Source organism: Salvelinus alpinus, chromosome 9 (genome assembly GCF_045679555.1).
Source record: "Salvelinus alpinus chromosome 9, SLU_Salpinus.1, whole genome shotgun sequence".
NCBI classification, from domain to species: domain Eukaryota; kingdom Metazoa; phylum Chordata; class Actinopteri; order Salmoniformes; family Salmonidae; genus Salvelinus; species Salvelinus alpinus.
The window spans coordinates 29,691,169-29,710,592 of NC_092094.1; the positions used below are offsets into that span (position 1 = coordinate 29,691,169).

The following is a 19,424-nucleotide window of genomic DNA, read 5'->3' on the forward strand; positions in this document are numbered from 1 at the left end:
AACGCATCACCGGGGGCAAACTACCTGCCCTCCAGGACACCTACACCACCCGATGTCACAGGAAGGCCATAAAGATCATCAAGGACAACAACCACCCAAGCCACTGCCTGTTCACCCCGCTATCATCCAGAAGGCGAGGTCAGTACAGGTGCATCAAAGCAGGGACCGAGAGACTGAAAAACAGCTTCTATCTCAAGGCCATCAGACTGTTAAACAGCCACCACTAACATTAGCGGCCGCTGCCAACATACTGACTCAACTCCAGCCACTTTAAAAATGGGAATTGATGGAAATTATGTAAAAATGTACCACTAGCCACTTTAAACAATGCCACTTAATATAATGTTTACATACCCTACATTACCCATCTCATATGTATATGTATATACTGTACTCTATATCATCTACTGCATCTTGCCATCTTTATGTAATACATGTACCACTAGCCACTTTAAACTATGCCACTTTATGTTTACATACCCTACAGTACTCATCTCATATGTATATACCGTACTCTATACCATCTACTGCATCTTGCCTATGCCGTTCTGTACCATCACTCATTCATATATCTTTATGTACATATTCTTTATCCCTTTACACTTGTGTGTATAAGGTAGTAGTTGTGGAATTGTTAGGTTAGATTACTTGTTGTTATTACTGCATTGTCGGAACTAGAAGCACAAGCATTTCGCTACACTCGCATTAACATCTGCTAACCATGTGTATGTGACTAATACAATTTGATTTGATTTGATTTGATTTGATATACATGAATCAAAATGTATTCACCCTGGACATGAGACTTGCATTGATTTTAGACCTTTTGGAGTCATAAGCACCAGGTGTTTTCTTGATGGAGAAAGTCTGCATGTTGTTTGATGTTTAAGTTAGCGTAGTAGTTAGTAAAAATTTGAAAAACAGGCTATGAAAAATGTATTGTTTCGCAACAACTTTAAAAAAACAAACATGAGTAGTTTATACAAAACTTTATTCCGTTTGGTGATCATCCACCAAATTTGTCCACTGTCCTTGAGAGTTGCATCCTTCCTCAGGGACCTGTCTGCTGATAGGTGGTAACAGGGGGGCAGTTGTTTTGAATGTGCTGCTCTAGAGTTCCATGGCCCAGTAGACTCACCTGGGGATAGGGGGATGGACGCGTTAGTTTTTCTAGAGACTTGTAGTGAGAGGAAATAGCATGAGTTTTGGAGTGAGTACAGAACATCCAACCAATGGCCCTGGATAATATGCTACATGTCATCACACAGACAGTCAGCCATAGTGAATGAGGTTTACATAGTGCATAAAGTATATTACCACCAGCAGAGCCTACTTATCTGTCCTGGAGAGATCTCCGGTAGTTGGTCAGAAGGCTCTGGAATATTCCCTCTGTAACACATGTAGAGAGATTAATAGAGGTACTGCATGCAATTGAAAGAGGTACTGAATCCATTGTTGATTATTGAGGACTATAGGGGTGCCTTCCAATCAGAAATGGATGCGTAAAAGACACATCAACTCAATGGCTTTGAAAGGGAAGTGTGTGTTGGGGGAGAGGGTTGTGTTGGGCTTTCCTTCAGAAAAGTTGCAAAGACTATCCTTCAACCAATTAAAAATGTGGAACAGTGTTTTTCCTGACCAAACAGTTGTGCTGGACATATATTTTGTTTTGAAGGTATTCTTACTCTGTGGTTCAAGTTGAATCTTCATGTCTAACTTCACTCTCACTCCCCCTAAGCCCTCACCCCTGACCTCCCATTGGCCCAGGGCCTCCTGCCAAATCCTTTAATGAATCTCTATGACAGTGAGTTACTCCAGGAGTAGACAGGTTTATGGTGCATAGGGCTTCTCCACCATGAATGGAGTATTATATATATTTAAATAAAAAATGCATTACTTACTGACACTGACATGGAGTGCTCCATGTTCCTGCCTGTAGCAGGCCTCAACGTGGATGTAGAGACATTTCCTGCCAACTCCTGCCTTGGACTATGGTTGTATCTACAGTGCATTCGGAAATTATTCAGACCCCTTGACTTTTTAAACATTTTGTTACGTTACAGCCTTATTTTAAAATGGATTAAATGAAACATTTTCCTTAGCAATCTACACACAATACCCCATATTGACAAAGCGAAAACAGGTCGTTAGACATTTTTGCAAATGTATTAAAAATAAAAACACAGAAAAACTTTATATACATAAGTATTCAGAGCCTTTGCTATAAGACTCAAAGTTGAGCTCAGGTGCATCCTGTTTCCATTGATCATCCTTGAGATGTTTCTACAACTTGATTGGAGTCCACCTGTGGTAAATTCAGTCAATGCTGTCTTGGGGACAGCATTGACTGTCCCCAAGACTACAGTGGTCTCCATCATTCTTAAATGGAAGAAGTTTGGAACCACCAAGACTCTTCCTAGAGCTGGCCGACCGGCCAAACTGAGTAATCGGGGAGAAGGGCCTTGGTCAGGGAGGTGACCAAGAACCCAATGGTCACTCTGTTAGAGCTCCAGAGTTCCTCTGTGGAGATGGGAGAACCTTTCAGAAGAACAACCATCTATCTATGCAGCACTCTTCAGTAAAGTCACTCTTCAGCCACTCTTCAGTAAAAGGCACATGACAGCCCGCTTGAAGTTTGCCAAAAGGCACCTAAAGATTCTCAGACCATGGAAACAAGATTATCTGGTCTGATGAAACCAAGATTGAACTCTTTGGCTTGAATGCCAAGGGTCACGTGTGGAGAAAACCTGGCACCATCTTTACTGTGAAGCATGGCGGTGGCAGCATCATGCTGTGGGGATGTTTTTCAGCGGCAGGAACTGGGAAACTAGTCAGGATCGAAGGAAAGATGAACGGAGAAAAGTACAGCGAGATCCTTGATGAAAACCTGCTTCAAAGCGCTCAGGACCTCAGACTGGGGCGAAGGTTCACCTTCCAACAGGACAACAACCCTAAGTACACAGCCAAGACAACGCAGGAGTGGCTTCGGAACAAGTCTCTGAATGTCCTTGAGTGGCCCAGCCAGAGCCTGGACTTGAACCCGATCGAACATCTCTGGAGAGAACTGAAAATAGCTGTGCAGCAAAGCTGACAGAGCTTGAGAGCATCTGCCGAGAAGAATGGGAGAAACCCAAGAAGACTCGATGCTGTAATCACTGCCAAAGGTGCTTCAACAAAGTACTGAGTAAAGGTTTTGAATACTTATGTAAATGTCATATTTCAGTTAGTTTTTTAAATAAATTAACAAAAAATTCAAAATATCTGTTTTGCTTTGTCTTTATGGGGTATTGTGTGTCGATTGATGAGGGGAAAAAATCTATTTAATCAATTTTAGAATAAGTAACAAAATGTGGAAAAAGTCAAGGGGTCTGAATACCTTCCGAAGGCCCGTATCTCTGTCAGGCTCCTGGAAATCAGATGACAAACCTGCATAGATTAACAAAATTACATGGTACCTGTATTAAGTAAATTGAAGTCATGACAGCCACAGGTTTTTGTTACAGTACTTCACTAACACCTCATTCAACTACTGTGATCTGAAATTGGAGAACAAAATTGAACACAGTTCAGTCCCCTGGGACAGAAATCACCCATGTCTGTATTATTGAATGAGCTTCCCAAGTTACACGCTTACAATTCTGCATTATAGAGAATAACATGTGTGGATCTAGTTATATCAATTGTTGTGAATAACCTCCAACAACAAGTTTAAATTTAGCTAGCTAGCTAGCAAATGGCATTTATCTCAACTTTATCAATCAGATGGTTAACTAGCAAATATTATATTTGTTTCCCCTTGCATCTAAAGCTGTCTGATGAAGCTAGCCAGTTGATAGTAAAGCTAGTTAAGTACAGTAGCTAACATTAGCTGCTGTCAATTTCGCCTGAAATGTACCATTATATTTCACATGTTAAACTACTGTCATGCCTCCAATCCCAAAAATGGATGTTTACATATAAAATAGATGATTACCTTCAAGTAGTTTTATTCTAGTACTTTGCACGGAGAAGTAATGTGGAGGTGACTAGTACGGGCCGCCTCCCTGACGGACCTACTAGCTTCATTCACGCGAGGGTAGTCTTTGCTTGTGGATCTTCTGACACATTTCAGTTGAATGCATTCAGTTGTACAACTGACTAGAATCCCCCTTTCCCTTTCCCTTTCCCTTCCCTTTCTCTTGACCTCACAGGGTGGGTCAACTCCCACTGCACGTTTTAGGCCTGGATTATCCCGCTGAATGAGCTGTTTTCCCGGTGAGGCGGCTTCCCTGTTTTTTCCTACCCTGAGCTGAGCTAGCAGTGGAGCCCTGAGCTCCACTTTATCAACTGGGTCACCCCTCTTGGTCTATTCCTGCTTGCCACAGAGGTTAGCTCACTCCTTCCTACTGATTACACTTCAGGGTAGTTTGTGACACGGTATACTACACGTCAGTGGGGGCTATTTTTTGTGTACAACACCAACAAGCAAACCATTATTTATTCATAGTCCGCTCTGTACTATTTTATTACGTGGTGTGGCTCTTACTGTGTGATTTCTCGCCGTTCACACAAGACACGTTCCAAGACGGGGTTAAACTATTTATTATAAGTGCGCCAAAATCTCATAGACTCCTGGTCCTCCCTATCTAATTGACCGGACACACTCGCTAAGTCCTGGGTATAGGGTTTCAGTTAAAATTAATTAATTAAGATGAACTCTTAACTGAAAGCAGGGGTTCAGTACTTCATCTGGGTAGAAGACAAACTATAGACACCCAGTGCTCCTTTAGCGTCCTTTTTACATAGTTACCCTCAAGCTCCCCTTTGTTTTCCTACTCGATCCCACAATACGGTCTGGCCATGGGCCTCCAATAGGCCCACCCACTGGGGAGCCAGGCCAATCCAATCAAAATGAGTTTTCCCCACAAAAGGACTTTAATACAGACAGAAATGGTCCTCAGTTTCATCAGCTGTCCAGGTGACTGGTCTCCGATAATCCCGCAGGGGAAGAAGCCGGATGTGGAAGTCCTGGGCTGGCGTGGTTACATGAGGTCTGCGGTTGTGAGGCCGGGTTGGACATAATACCAAATTCTCTAAAACGATGCCGGAGGCGACTAACAGTAAAGAAATTAACACCGCATTCAGCATGCCAACTAATGGACTGCAATCAGCATGCCAATTGCACGTTCCCTCAAAACTTGAGACATCTGTGGCATTGTTGAAATGGCTGTTGGAAAGAGAGGACCAAGGCGCAGCTTGGTACGTGTCCATATTTATTAAATGAACACTGAAATAACAAAAATAACAAAGATAACGACCGAAAGAGTTCTGACTGGTGCAGACACACAAAACAGAAAACAACTACCCACAAACACAGGTGGGAACAGGCTACCTAAGTATGGTTCTCAATCAGAGACAACGAATGACAGCTGCCTCTGATTGGGAACCATACCAGGCCAAATACATAGAAATAGAAAACATAGAAAAAACATAGAATGCCCACCCCAACTCACGCCCTGACCAAACCAAAATAGAGACATAAAAAAGGAACTAAGGTCAGGGCATGACAATTGTGTTGTGTAATAAAACTGCACATTTTAAAGTGGCTTTTTATTTCCCCCTAGCACAAGGTGCACCTATGTAATGATCATGCTGTTTATTCAGCTTCTTGATATGCCACACCTGTCAGTTTGATGGATTATCTTGGAAAATGAGAAATGCTCACTAACAGGGATGTAAACAAATTTGTGCACACAATTTGAGGGAAATATGCTTTTTGTGTGTATGGACAATTTCTGGGATCTTTTATTTTAGCTCATGAAACATGGGAACAACACTTTATATTTTTGTTTTGTATAGTTCATGAAAACCAGTAACACTTCTCTTTTAGTTCCACAACTTCACAACTGATGGATTTTATAGATTTGTTATATAGCAATTATAATGCAGAAGCTTCTAATAAACAAACATACAATCAAAAATACAGTAGAAAAATCTATATATAGCATGTGCAAATAAGGTAGGATAAGAGAGGTCAGGCAATAAATAGACCATGGTGGCAAAGTACTTACAATATAGCAATTAAACACGGGAATGGTAGGATGTGCAGAAGATGAATGTGCAAGTTGAGATACTGGGGTGCAAAGGAGCAAGATAAATAAATAAATAAATACAGTATGGGGATGAGGTAGATTGGATGGGCTATTTACAGATGAGCTATGTACAGGTGCAGTGATCTGTGAGCTGCTCTGACAGCTGGTGCTTAAAGCTAGTGAGGGAGGTAAGAGTCTCCAGCTCCAGAGATTTTTTCAGTTCGTTCCAGTCATTGGCAGCAGAGAACTGGAAGGAGAGGCGGCCAAAGGAAGAATTGGCTTTGGGGGTGATCAGTGAGATATACCTGCGGGAGCGCGTGCTACGGGTGGGTGCTGCAATGGTGACCAGTGAGCTGATATAAGGCGGGGCTTTACCTATCAGAGACTTGTAGATGACCTGGAGCTAGTGGGTTTGGCGACGAATATGAACCGAGGGCCAGCCAACGAGATCAAACAGGTCGCAGTGGTGGGTAGTATATGGGGCTTTGGTGACAAAACGGATGGCACTGTGATAGACTGCATCCAGTTTGCTGAGTAGAGTGTTGGAGGCTATTTTGTAAATGACATTGTCGAAGTCAAGGATCGGTAGGATGGTCAGTTTTACGAGGGTATGTTTGGCAGCATGAGTGAAGGATGCTTTGTTGCGAAATAGGAAGCCTATTCTAGATTTAATTTTGGATTGGAGATGTTTAATGTGAGTCTGGAAGGAGAGTTTACAGTCTAACCAGACACCTAGGTATTTGTAGTTGTCCACATATTCTAAGTCAGAACCGTTCAGAGTAGTGATGCTGGACGGGCGGGCAGGTGCGGGCAGCGATCGGTTGAAGAGCATGCATTTAGTTTTACTTGCATTTAAGGGCAGTTGGAGGCCACGGAAGGAGAGTTGTATGGCATTGAAGCTCATCTGGATACAGAATGGTGTCGTCTGCATAGAGGTGGATCAAAGAATCACCAGCAGCGAGAGCGACATCATTGATATATACGGAGAAGAGAGTCGGCCCGAGAATTGAACCCTGTGGCACGCCCATAGACACTGCCAGAGGTCCGGACAACAGGCCCTCCGATTTGACATACTGAACTCTATCGGAGAAGTAGTTGGTGAACCAAGCGAGGCAATCATTTGAGAAACCAAGGCTGTTGAGTCTGCCAATAAGAATGTTGTGATTGACAGAGTCGAAAGCCTTAGCCAGGTCAATGAATACGGCTGCACAGTAATGTCTCTTATCGATCAATCAGCTCCTTATCTGTCTTCCCCAGTTTTGCCTAAGCCCATAACTCCTTGACTACAGCCACACAACACACCCTCCTCCTTACATGTGACATCTAAGCAAAGTTACACAAAATACATTGTCTCCTTTACATGTGATGTCGGTAACACATTGTTTCCTTCATATGTGACGACATTCCGTGGTGTCATCTGCTCCATGGCCCACGTGCCATCAAGCAACTCCACCAGCTCCATCCCAGGGCTAGAGTTTGAAGGGGGTGTCGCCATATAAGATGGCCCTCCAGCAGAGGAACATCTGTATACAGTTTACCTGTACCTGTCACTTCCCCCCTGCCCTTGAGTGTGTTTTGCTGCTCTCTAGCTGCTTGCGGTTGAGGCCTTAATGTTCTTCTTCCGCTTCTTCTTGATCTTTCTTGTTTCAGTGTTAGCAGAGTTCTGTCCGGGGACTGGAGGAGTCATCAGGTTATATTGTATAGGCTCATTCACAACAGTAAGTAACATCGTTACTTTGTAGAAATTACTTCTCTTTGTTTTCAAGCTACTTCCTAAAATTTGATTGATGGACCCTCCAGCCATGGTTGCAGCAGTATGCGGCTGTGGTTTTGGCTGATTGGTCAGGAGTAAACGGTCCTGCCCCCAGAGCTGCTCAAACCAATTGTTGACTTGCAAATCTCTTTCTACAAATGTATAAAACTTTATTATGAATCTCTTGGTAATGTGACAACAGAAGTCCAAGCGTGCGGCGATAAAAAACTCTGCAAGTGATTCACAGCTGAAAATTCATAGTAGTAAATGGACTTACTAATAATTCTGAAAATAAATTATGCTTGCAAATCTTATTGAATGTATTCAAATGTCAAGTTACAAGTTTGCGACCGTTGTTACATTTTTCACACATCATGATGAAAAGCTTGCAAAAAGAAATTACATATTTGTGAATCTACTTGCAACACATCTCAATTAGTGACCATGAAATTCAAAATACAAACTCATAGGTTTCTGTCATCATTATTATCCCATAGGCTCCACTTTATTAATTGGCATGATTCAGATGTTAACATCTGTGTTCCTGTTATCCAATTCTAAGTTTGTTGTGTCTCTGCTCCATCACTCCCCTAAACACAGAGGGGGACCCCCTCCCACTGGCCTCCCACCCCCCTGAGCTTCCCACCCCACTGTTCCCTCGACCCCCACTCTCTAGTGGTGTCATTAGCCAGTCTACTCTGCTCATTAACCAGTCTATTCTGTTCATTAACCAGTCTATTCTGTTCATTAACCAGTCTACTCTGTTCATTAACCAGTCTACTCTGTTCATTAACCAGTCTTCTCTGCTCATTAGCCAGTCTACTCTGCTCATTAACCAGTCTATTCTGTTCATTAACCAGTCTATTCTGTTCATTAACCAGTCTACTCTGTTCATTAACCAGTCTACTCTGTTCATTAACCAGTCTTCTCTGCTCATTAGCCAGTCTACTCTGCTCATTAACCAGTCTATTCTGTTCATTAACCAGTCTACTCTGCTCATTAACCAGTCTATTCTGTTCATTAACCAGTCTTCTCTGCTCATTAACCAGTCTTCTCTGCTCATTAACCAGTCTTCTCTGCTCATTAACCAGTCTTCTCTGTTCATTAACCAGTCTACTCTGCTCATTAACCAGTCTATTCTGTTCATTAACCAGTCTTCTCTGCTCATTAACCAGTCTACTCTGCTCATTAACCAGTCTATTCTGTTCATTAACCAGTCTTCTCTGCTCATTAACCAGTCTTCTCTGCTCATTAACCAGTCTTCTCTGTTCATTAACCAGTCTACTCTGCTCATTAACCAGTCTTCTCTGCTCATTAACCAGTCTTCTCTGCTCATTAACCAGTCTTCTCTGCTCATTAACCAGTCTTCTCTGCTCATTAACCAGTCTTCTCTGCTCATTAACCAGTCTACTCTGCTCATTAACCAGTCTACTCTGCTCATTAACCAGTCTATTCTGTTCATTAACCAGTCTTCTCTGCTCATTAACCAGTCTACTCTGCTCATTAACCAGTCTTCTCTGCTCATTAACCAGTCTTCTCTGTTCATTAACCAGTCTACTCTGCTCATTAACCAGTCTTCTCTGCTCATTAACCAGTCTTCTCTGCTCATTAACCAGTCTTCTCTGCTCATTAACCAGTCTTCTCTGCTCATTAACCAGTCTTCTCTGCTCATTAACCAGTCTACTTCTCACTGACTGTCTCTTTATTGATACTTCAATCTGGAAGCGGTCTGTCAAATACTTCTCTTTTATCCAAATGTTTTCTTCCCTATCTCTTTTGATTGGTTCTCTCCTTTCCTTTACTCTCTATCCCACTAACTGTCTTTCTCACTCCATATCCTTTCCCTCTTCATCTCTCTCATATGGATCTCTGTCACTGAATGTGTGTCTCTCTGTTGATTCATGGATCATCATGCAGACGCCCCCCATGTTCAGTCCCTTAAGCCCCACTCAGAAGCTCTGTCGCTGTGATCGATCTGCCCAGCGGTGGCCTCCTGGATCTCTAAACACTGGAGGGATGAAACCTGTCTGACAATAGGACACCGCAGAGACAGCGTCTATGACGGGGAGGAGCAAAACATTTTCCCCAAAATTGTTCATTTGACCATGAATATTCATTAGCATGACTCAGAAGTTAAAATCTGTGTTCTTTAAGGCTACCATTTGCATCACCTAAAATATGCCACTTTATGGCATTTTATTCCTGGTTCTTTAAGCCCTAAGTCCCTTTTATGTCTTAAATGCACCTGTCAATAGTCTACCTCCCCTAAAACCAAAACAAAAGTTATCCCTCTTTTTTTCTCTCTCCTTTTTTCCCTTCGTTGCTCATCCACCCCTCCCTCCCTCTTCAGGCAATAGTAGAACATAGTCACGTGGATGTGTTACAAACAGTACTCTAGATTAAGTATTGATATTCTCATCCTCTAACCCCCCTCAGACATACCTTTGTGTGCATGTGCACTCAGTGTTCTAGAGCCTTGGAAACAGGTCAGCGTGCATGTGTGTGTCAGTGTGTATGTACATTTCACAGACAGAAATCTTAGCAACACATTTTTATACAAAGCCATATTCAGTAGATGTGGCCCATGTGGGAAACAACCCCACAACTCTGTAGCACTCGGCTCTCAGCACCTGAGCCATGGCTTTTCAATGAGTCACTTAAGCCTCAGTCCCCAATCCCAGCACTCAATGTCTCATTCTCTCACTTGATCTTAACAATCTTCTCTCTCACTTGCTCACTACCAGGGTTGGGTAGGTTACTTTCTAAATGTAATCTGTTACAGTTACTAATTACCAGTACAAAATTACAACCAGTAACATACCTGTTGGATGACCCCCAAACTCAGTAACGTAATCTGATTACTTTCAGTTACTTTTGGATTACTTTCCCCTTAAGAAGACAAAAATGTATATTACCAAATTACATCTATTGCAGGATAAATCAATGTTAGAGTTTACATAGCTGCCGATAAATGGATGTTGCATTTTACTTTATGGGTTATGTAGGCTTCTAACCTATTGCTTTCTACTTCAATACAGATAATAAAACAATTAGGCTATATCTTTACAATAAAAACAGAAGTCTGTCAGATTTCCAGTCATTAAAATTCATAAAATACCCTTATGATTTTCAAGAATAGGACTTGGAAATATAGATTTGACAAATAGTTTTACCTAAACATAACCCAAAGACTAAGGACTTATTAGCCTACTTTGTTGTTTATATTTTTGTTGTCATGAAGAACTGATTGAGCTCATTGCTTACTTGTGGTCAGACTCGCTCAGGTGTGAACAAACTCAAACGTGCACCTTTTCTCAATGCAGATTTGCATGTCATTGAGTAAACCGAAAGGTGTCAAAATATTTTTGCCGCAAACAACCTTTCTGCATAAGAAGAATGGCGCCGGAGGGGATGGCCGCCGTTGTACGGGCTCCTAACCAATTGTGCTATTTTGTGTGTTTTTTCGCATTGTTTGTAACTTATTTTGTACATACTGTTTATGCTAACATCTCTTATGACCGAAAATAGCTTCTGGATATCAGAACAGCGATTACTCACCTCCAACTGGATGAAGATTTTTTCTTTAATGAGTCAGATGCGATGGATATAATTTTTCTCCCGGACAAGGCTCAAATCCCCGTCATTCGCATGAAGAAAATAAGAAAGTACAGGGGGCGGAGGTCAGGGTGCCTTGTGAAAATGTGTCAGCGAGTGGGTAAGTTGCCTCTGCCATCCATTATATTAGTCATTGTGCAATCACTGGAGAATAAAATGAATGAGCTCTGTTTGAGACCATCCTACCAACGGGACATTAAAAACTGGAATATCTTATGTTTCGTCATGGCTGAGTCGTGGCTGAACGACGGCACAGATAATTTACAGTTGGCTGGGTTTTCCGTGCATCGGTAGGACAGAACAGCTACGTCCGGTAAGACGGGGGGTGGGGTTGTGTGTCTATTTGTAAACAACAGCTGGTGTGCGATGTTTAATATTATGGTAGTCTCGAGGTATTGCTCGCCTGAGGTGGAATACCTCATGATAAGCTGTAGACCACCCTATCTACCAAGAGAGTTCTCATCTATAACTTTCATAGCCGTCTATTTACCACCACAAACCGACGCTGGCACTAAGACCACACTCAATAAGCTGTATAAGGCCATAAGCAAACAAGAAAATGCTGATCCAGAAGCGGTGCTCCTAGACTTTAATGCAGGCAAACTTAAATCAGTTTTACCTAATTTCTAACAGCATGTCACATGTGCAACCAGAGGAAGAAAAACTCTAGACCACCTTTACTCCACACACAGAGACGCGTACAAAACTCTCCCTCACCCTCCAGTTGGCAAATCTGACCATAATTCTATCCTCCTGATTCCTGCTTACAAGCAAAAACTAAAGCAGGAAGTCCCAGTGACAGGCTCAATGCGGAAGTGGTCAGATGATGCGGATGCTATGCTACAGGACTGTTTTGCTAGCACAGACTGGAATATGTTCTGGGATTCATCCAATGGCATTGAAGAATATACCACCTCAGTCACCAGCTTCATCAATAAGTGCATCGATGACGTCATCCCCACAGTGACCGTACGCACATACCCCAAAAAGAAGCCATGGATCACAGGCAACATCCGCACTGAGCTAAAGGCTAGAATTGCCGTTTTCATTGAGCAGGACACTAATCCGGACGCTTATAAGAAATTCTGCTATGCCCTCAGACGAACAATCAAACAAGCAAAGCGTCAATACAGGACTAAGAATGAATCCTACTACACCAGCTCTGATGCTCATCAGATATGGCAGGGCTTGCAAACTATTACGGACCACAAAGGGAAACCCAGACGCGAGCTGCCCAGTGATGCGAGCCTACCAGACGGGCTAAATACCTTTTATGCTTGCTTCGGGGCAAGCAACACTGAAGCATGCATGAGAGCACCAGCTGTTCCGGTGTGATCATGCTCTCTGTAGCCAATGTGAGCAAGACCTTAAACAGGTCAACATTCCCAAGGCCGAGGGGCCAGACAGAGCATGCGTGAACCAATTGGGAAGTGTCTTCACTGACATTTTGAACTTCTCCTTGACCGAGTCTGTAATAACTACATGTTTCAAACAGACCATCATAGTCCCTGTGCCCAAGAAAGCGAAAGCAACCTACCTAAATGACTACCGCCCCATAGCACTCACGTCGTGAAGTGCTTTGAAAGGCTGGTTATGGCTCACATCAACAACATCATCCCAGAAACACTAGACCCACTACAATTTGCATACCACACAGATCCACAGATGGCACAATCTCAATCGCACTCCACACTGCCCTTTCCCACCTGTAAAAAAGGAACACCTATGTGAGGATAATGTTCATTGACTACAGCTCAGCGTTCAACACCATAGTGCCAACAAAGTTCATTACTAAGCTAAGGACCCTAGGACTAAACACCTCCCTCTGCAACTGGATCCTGGACTTCCTGACAGGCCGCCCCAAGATGGTAAGGGTAGACAACAACACATCTGCCAAGCTGATCCTCAACACCTGGGCCCCTCAGGTGTGTGTGCTTAGTCCCCTCTTGTACTCCCTGTTCACCCACGACTGCGTGGCCAAGCACAACCCCAACACCATCATTAAGTTTGCTGACTACACAACGGTGATCGGCCTGATCACCAACAACGATGAGACAGCCTATAGGGAGGAGGTCAGAAACTTGGCAGTGTGCTGCCAGGACAACAACCTCTCCGTCAATGTGAGCGAGACAAAGGAGATGATCGTAGACTACAGGAAAAGGAGGGCCGAACACGCCCCCATTCACATCGGCTGTGGTGGAGCAGGTTGAGAGGTTCAAGTTCCTTGGTGTCCACATCACCAACAAACTATCATGGTCCATACACACCAAGAAAGTTGTGAAGAGGGCACGACAATGCCCTTTCCCCCTCAGGAGACTGAAAATATTTGGCATGGGTACCCAGATCCTCAAAAAGTTTCACAGCTGCACCATCGAGTGCATCCTGATGGTTGCATCACCACCTGTTATGGCAACTGCTCGGCATCTGACTGTAAGGTGCTACAGAAGGTAGTGCGTATGGCCCAGTATATCACTGGGACCAAGCTTTCTGCCATCCAGGGCCTATGTACTAGGCGGTGTCAGAGGAAGGCTAATTAAATAGTCAAAGACTCCAGTCACCCAAGTCTTGGGTGACTTCTTCTCTCTGCTACCGCATGGCAAGCGGTACTGGAGCACCAAGTCTAGGTCCAAAAAGCTCCTTCAGCTTCTACCCCCAAGCCATAAGACTGCTGAACAATTAATCAAATGGCCACCCAGACTATTTGCATTGACACCCCCCCCCCCCTTACACTGCTGCTACTCGCTTTTTATTATCTATGCATAGTCACTTTACCCATACCTACATGTACAAATTACCTCGACTAAGCTGTATCCCCGCACATTGACTCGGTACCAGTACGCCCTGTATATAGCCTCATTATTGTTCTTTTATTGTTCTTTTTTAATTACATGTTTTACTAGTTTATTTAGTAAATATTTTCTCTATTTATAACTCTATCACTCTATTTTCTTAAACCTGCATTGTTAGTTAAGGGCTTGTAATATATATTTACACGGTTGTACTCGGCACATGTGACAAATAAAATGTTATTTGATTTTAATTTACTAGTAATCCTACAAGTAATCATCTAGTTTTTCAAAAGTTTCTGTAATGTCACAAAAAAAATCCTGGTAACCGAACTGACTACAGTTAGTTTTTTTTGTAATCAGTTACATTCAGTCTGCCAGTCTGTCCACAGTTTGCCTGAGTGGACATATTGACAGAGTAAGTGATAGCAATGTTTCAGATCGCAGCTTTAACACACGGACGCACTCACACACTCACACACACACATTTATCAAACTCCTCTACACCACTACTTACCCACACACACACCCCTCCCCGCCAACATGCACCATACAGTGTGTTACCTGGTTGTAGAGGGCACAGACGTGAAGGGCGGTGTTTCCAGAGGCGTTCTGAGCAGTCATGTCGGCTCCGTAAAACAGCAGGTGCTCCAAGTGCTGAACATGACCATGACGGCATGCCTGTATGTGGAGACACATGGATGCCAGTTTGGGTTATTGAGGTATTTTGGGTGATTGAGATATCATACACTGTGTGATATTCGAGAATGACAGTTTAGTTTCTCTGTTTTCTTCTCTGTTTGTCTCTCCCCCACATGCACTATAATTGTTGTTCCCTCTCTGCTTTGTCTTGTCTCTATCACGCGCACAAACACACGCACACACACACACGCACACACACACACGCGCGCACACACACACACGCACGCGCGCGCGCACACACACGCACACGCACACGCACACGCACACACACACACACATTGAATACTAATGCCATGGGGTAGAGAGGGAAGGTAACTGATTGGAGTATAGTAATGGAGGGCTCTGGAAAGTTGGCCTGTAGGTCCAGTTTTAGTGCTGGCTTTCTCTCCACCCCATTCAAACTGGGTGAGAGTTCCCCTCTCAAAATACACACTCTTTCTCGCACACTCCTTTGGCATCTCTCTCTTTCTTTTACCAGCAGCCGTCAGTTCAGTCCAGCGTATCTCAAACTTGCGACTCCATGTGGGGTCACCAGATTTAAATTTGAGGTCACGAGAGAAACTCGGAAAAGCAGTCTCTGTTTTCTTCCTACAAATGTGACTCTATCTTTTGAACGGTTTAAGCTACAAAATATTATAACCCCATCACTGAAAGAAAATACTTTCAGGCACACTATGTATTTTCTGCAATTTTCTGCAGTGGTGTAAAGTACTTAAGTAAAAATACTAACTAAGTGTCACGTTCTGACCATAGTTCTTTTGTATTTTCTTTGTTTTAGTATGGTCAGGGTGTGAGTTGGGTGGGTTATCTATGTTTTGTGTTGCTATGTTGGGTTTGTCGTTTGGCCTGATATGGTTCTCAATCAGAGGCAGGTGTTAGTCATTGTCTCTGATTGGGAACCATATTTAGGTAGCCTGTTTTTGTATTGTGGTTTGTGGGTGATTGTTCCTGTTTGTGTGTTCCTGTTTGTGTGTTCCTGTGTTCTGTGTTCACTATTTCGGGACTGTAGCGTCTTCGGTTATTTTTGTTCAGTTTATTGTTTTGTTCGTTCTTGAAAGTATTCGTAATAAATATGAATACTCACCACGCTACATCTTGGTCCGAATTTCCTACTCCTCGTCAGAGGAGGACGAAGACTATCGTTACACTAAGTAGTTTTTTTAGGTATCTGTACTTTACTTTACTATTTATATTTTTGACAACTTTTACTTTTACTTCACTACATTCCTAAAGAAAATAATGTACTTTTAACTCCATACATTTTCAATGACACCCAAAAGAACTCATTACATTTTCAATGCTTAGCAGGACAGGAAAGTGGTCCAATTCACTCACTTATCAAGAGAACATCCCTGGTCATCACTACTGCCTCTGATCGGGAGGACTCACTAAGCACAAATGCTTAGTTTGTAAATTATGTCTGAGTGTTGGAGTGTGCCCCTGGCTATCGTGCCTTTTGGTTTGCTTAATATAAGGAATTTGAAATGATTTACACCTTTACTTTTGATACCTAAGTATATTTAATACCAAATATTTTTAGACTTTTAATTTTACTTGAGCCATTTTCTACAAAAGTATCTTTACTTTAAATCAAGTTTGACAATTGGTTACTTTTTCCACCACTGGTTTTCTGTTACACTCTATAATGCATAGAATAGAGTGGACAAGACCGGGCTCTAAATCAGACTTGGGGAAAAAGAACATCATCAATGATGATCCATCAAGTGACTGATCCATTTCAATCACTTTAAACCATTCTTCCTTCAGATTGAGATAGCCTACTGTGAAAGTACTTTCAGACTGAAAGTAGTATTTATGCTGCAGTAGTTTATGTGTCGGGGGGCTAGGGTCAGTCTGTTATATCTGGAGACCTTCTCCTGTTTTATCCGGTGTCCTGTGTGAATTTAAGTATGCTCTCTCTAATTCTCTCTTTCTTTCTCTCTCTCGGAGGACCTGAGCCCTAGGACCATGCCTCAGGACTACCTGGCATGATGACTCCTTGCTGTCCCCAGTCCACCTGGCCGTGCTGCTGCTCCAGTTTCAACTGTTCTGCCTGCGGCTATGGAACCCTGACCTGTTCACCGGACGTGCTACCTGTCCCAGGCGTGCTGTTTTCAACTCTCTAGAGACAGCAGGAGCGGTAGAGATACTCTCAATGATCGGCTATGAAAAGCCAACTGACATTTACTCCTGAGGTGCTGACTTGCTGCACCCTCGACAACTACTGTGATTATGATTATTTGACCATGCTGGTCATTTATGAACATTTGAACATCTTGGCCATGTTCTGTTATAATCTCCACCTGGCACAGCCAGAAGAGGACTGGCCACCCCTCATAGCCTGGTTCCTCTCTAGGTTTCTTCCTAGGTTCTGGCCTTTCTAGGGAGTTTTTCCTAGCCACCGTGCTTCTACACCTGCGTTGCTTGCTGTTTGTGGTTTTAGGCTGGGTTTCTGTACAGCACTTTGAGATATCAGCTAATGTAAGAAGGGCTATATAAATACATTTGATTTATAGACTGTTATAGCCCCAATTAAAAAAGTAAACATTGGTCATTGATTACATTACTTTTTTTTACATGGAGGGGTCATGACAATGCTTGGATATCAAAATGGGGTCGCACGCCAAAATAGTTTGGGAACACCTGGTTAAGCCTGATTATACAGTAGGTCTCCTAGCCTCCAGGCTAACCCTGCATTGAGTTCTGTGGTGGCTGTGCTCTGAAGATGGTGGCAGGGAAGAACAGGGCAAGCAGGTGGGGGGATTACCATGGATGTCCCCAGACATGCTGGTGTGGAGAGGAGAGTAGAAGAGAGAGTGGTGGGAACATTAGAGCACTGTGGACACAGTACTCTTGACTGAGTTCTAGTGCTCCAGTCCTTTATGGTTTATATAATGACAGGGTCTGCAGAGTTTTATCAAGCCCTGTAGTGCTACTCCTGTTCCCTCCATTTAAAACCTTATGAAGTCTGCAGTGCTTTTGTGCCCCATCCAATTAGGAAATGAATACTGTACTTGTCCCTCTTTGCTCTTCCGCTACATTTTCTTCCTAATCAACGGAAGGTTTCCTCAAAATGTCAGTCTGGATCTACAGTAGTGTCTATGTCTGGGAAGAGCAGTCTCTCTCTGTATGTGTGTATGTGTGTGTGTGTGTGTGTGTATCCGTGTGTGTGTGTGTTTGCGTCTGTATCCATGTGTGTGTGTGTGTGTGTTAGTGATGAGCAGGTTGACTCATAACCTGCAATCCCTGCGGTTAAATCTGTGAGGTGGGTGGGTTTAGGGACATTACATATTGTGTGGATGAAGGGCGGGTGGGATTTAGGCGGGTTCAATAAAGAGAAAACAAGGTTTTCTTTCATTATTTTTATCTGCCATTAGTGCGTAAGCCTAAACTTTAGGGCCTAACTCAGAGTTTCCCAATCTAGAGTTCGCAAACCCATGTGGTTTGAAAATGATGTCGCGAGATGAGGTGGTTCGTAGCTGCTAGATGCGGTTGTAATTAACAGTGGCTTATGTTTCTTCCTACAAATGTGTCTCTATCTTTTGAATGATTTAAGTGACAAAATATTATGACCCCATCACTGAAAGATAAGACTCATAACACGTACGTAACACGTACGTAACACGTACTTACATACTGTTTGTGGACAAGACCAGGCACTAAATCAGACTGGTGGGAAAATAACATAATCAATGATGATGTTCTTTTCTACACAGAAGATCATACAACATTATTTCAAACCCTACTGTATGCAGATTGAAATACTGTCAAAAATACTCTCAGACTGATTTGTAATAGACTGTAATAGCTCAAATTGAAAAAGTAAAAATTGTCCGTTGAATATATAACTTTCTTTACATGGTGGAGTCGCAGGGTCAGAACAGTAGTCTAATGTTTGGGAAAGATTTGGTGAAGTGGTAAAAGAGGATGATAGCAGTTACATATGTTATGTGTGATGATTAGGAGGCGCTATACAAATTTGAGAGTCACAAGACATGGACTTAAAATATGTCACGTTAAGGGCCTACAGTTCAAATGGGTTAAATGGAATAATAGCCTAACCGAAATCTGGACACTGACTGTAGGGCTGTAACCTCTCACATAGCCCAATATAATATAAACTAAAATTAGACACCAAATGTACATTTTGACTTGGGAACAAGAGAAGAGAAATAGGATTTCTTTCACCATCTTCAGCGAAATGTGTGGTTATGGACTGTCTGTAAAGGTGCTATCTTTGTCAGCGTCATAAAAGCTGATAGTATTTCAACCACATAAAATATGCATCCAAGCCAAACTAAAAACCTATCAGAAAAATGTTTGTTCATTTTAACAGCATTTCATTTTCATAAAACCGGTCAAATCTTTCCTGTTTTAAAAATCAAATAAAAAATGAGCCTACTGCATTTTCTCCCTGGTCCCTATAACATCTGATGCGCAAGAGAAGCGGCGATGAAAGAGAAAACTAGATGAAGCAATCATTGATTTATGACATTC

At 42.6% G+C, this 19,424-nt stretch overlaps 1 protein-coding gene across 8 annotated transcripts in view; it reads right to left on the reverse strand.

The window, feature by feature from the left end:
• The window catches only part of LOC139584604 (SH3 and multiple ankyrin repeat domains protein 3-like), a 307,285-nt gene that overhangs the window by 126,062 nt on the left and 161,799 nt on the right, over nucleotides 1–19,424 (reverse strand). For all 8 annotated transcript variants that reach the window (XM_071416641.1, XM_071416643.1, XM_071416642.1 and 5 more), the window contains one exon: nucleotides 14,790–14,906. In XM_071416641.1, coding sequence (XP_071272742.1) covers nucleotides 14,790–14,906 — 117 coding nt within the window. The remainder of the gene's footprint in view (nucleotides 1–14,789; nucleotides 14,907–19,424) is intronic.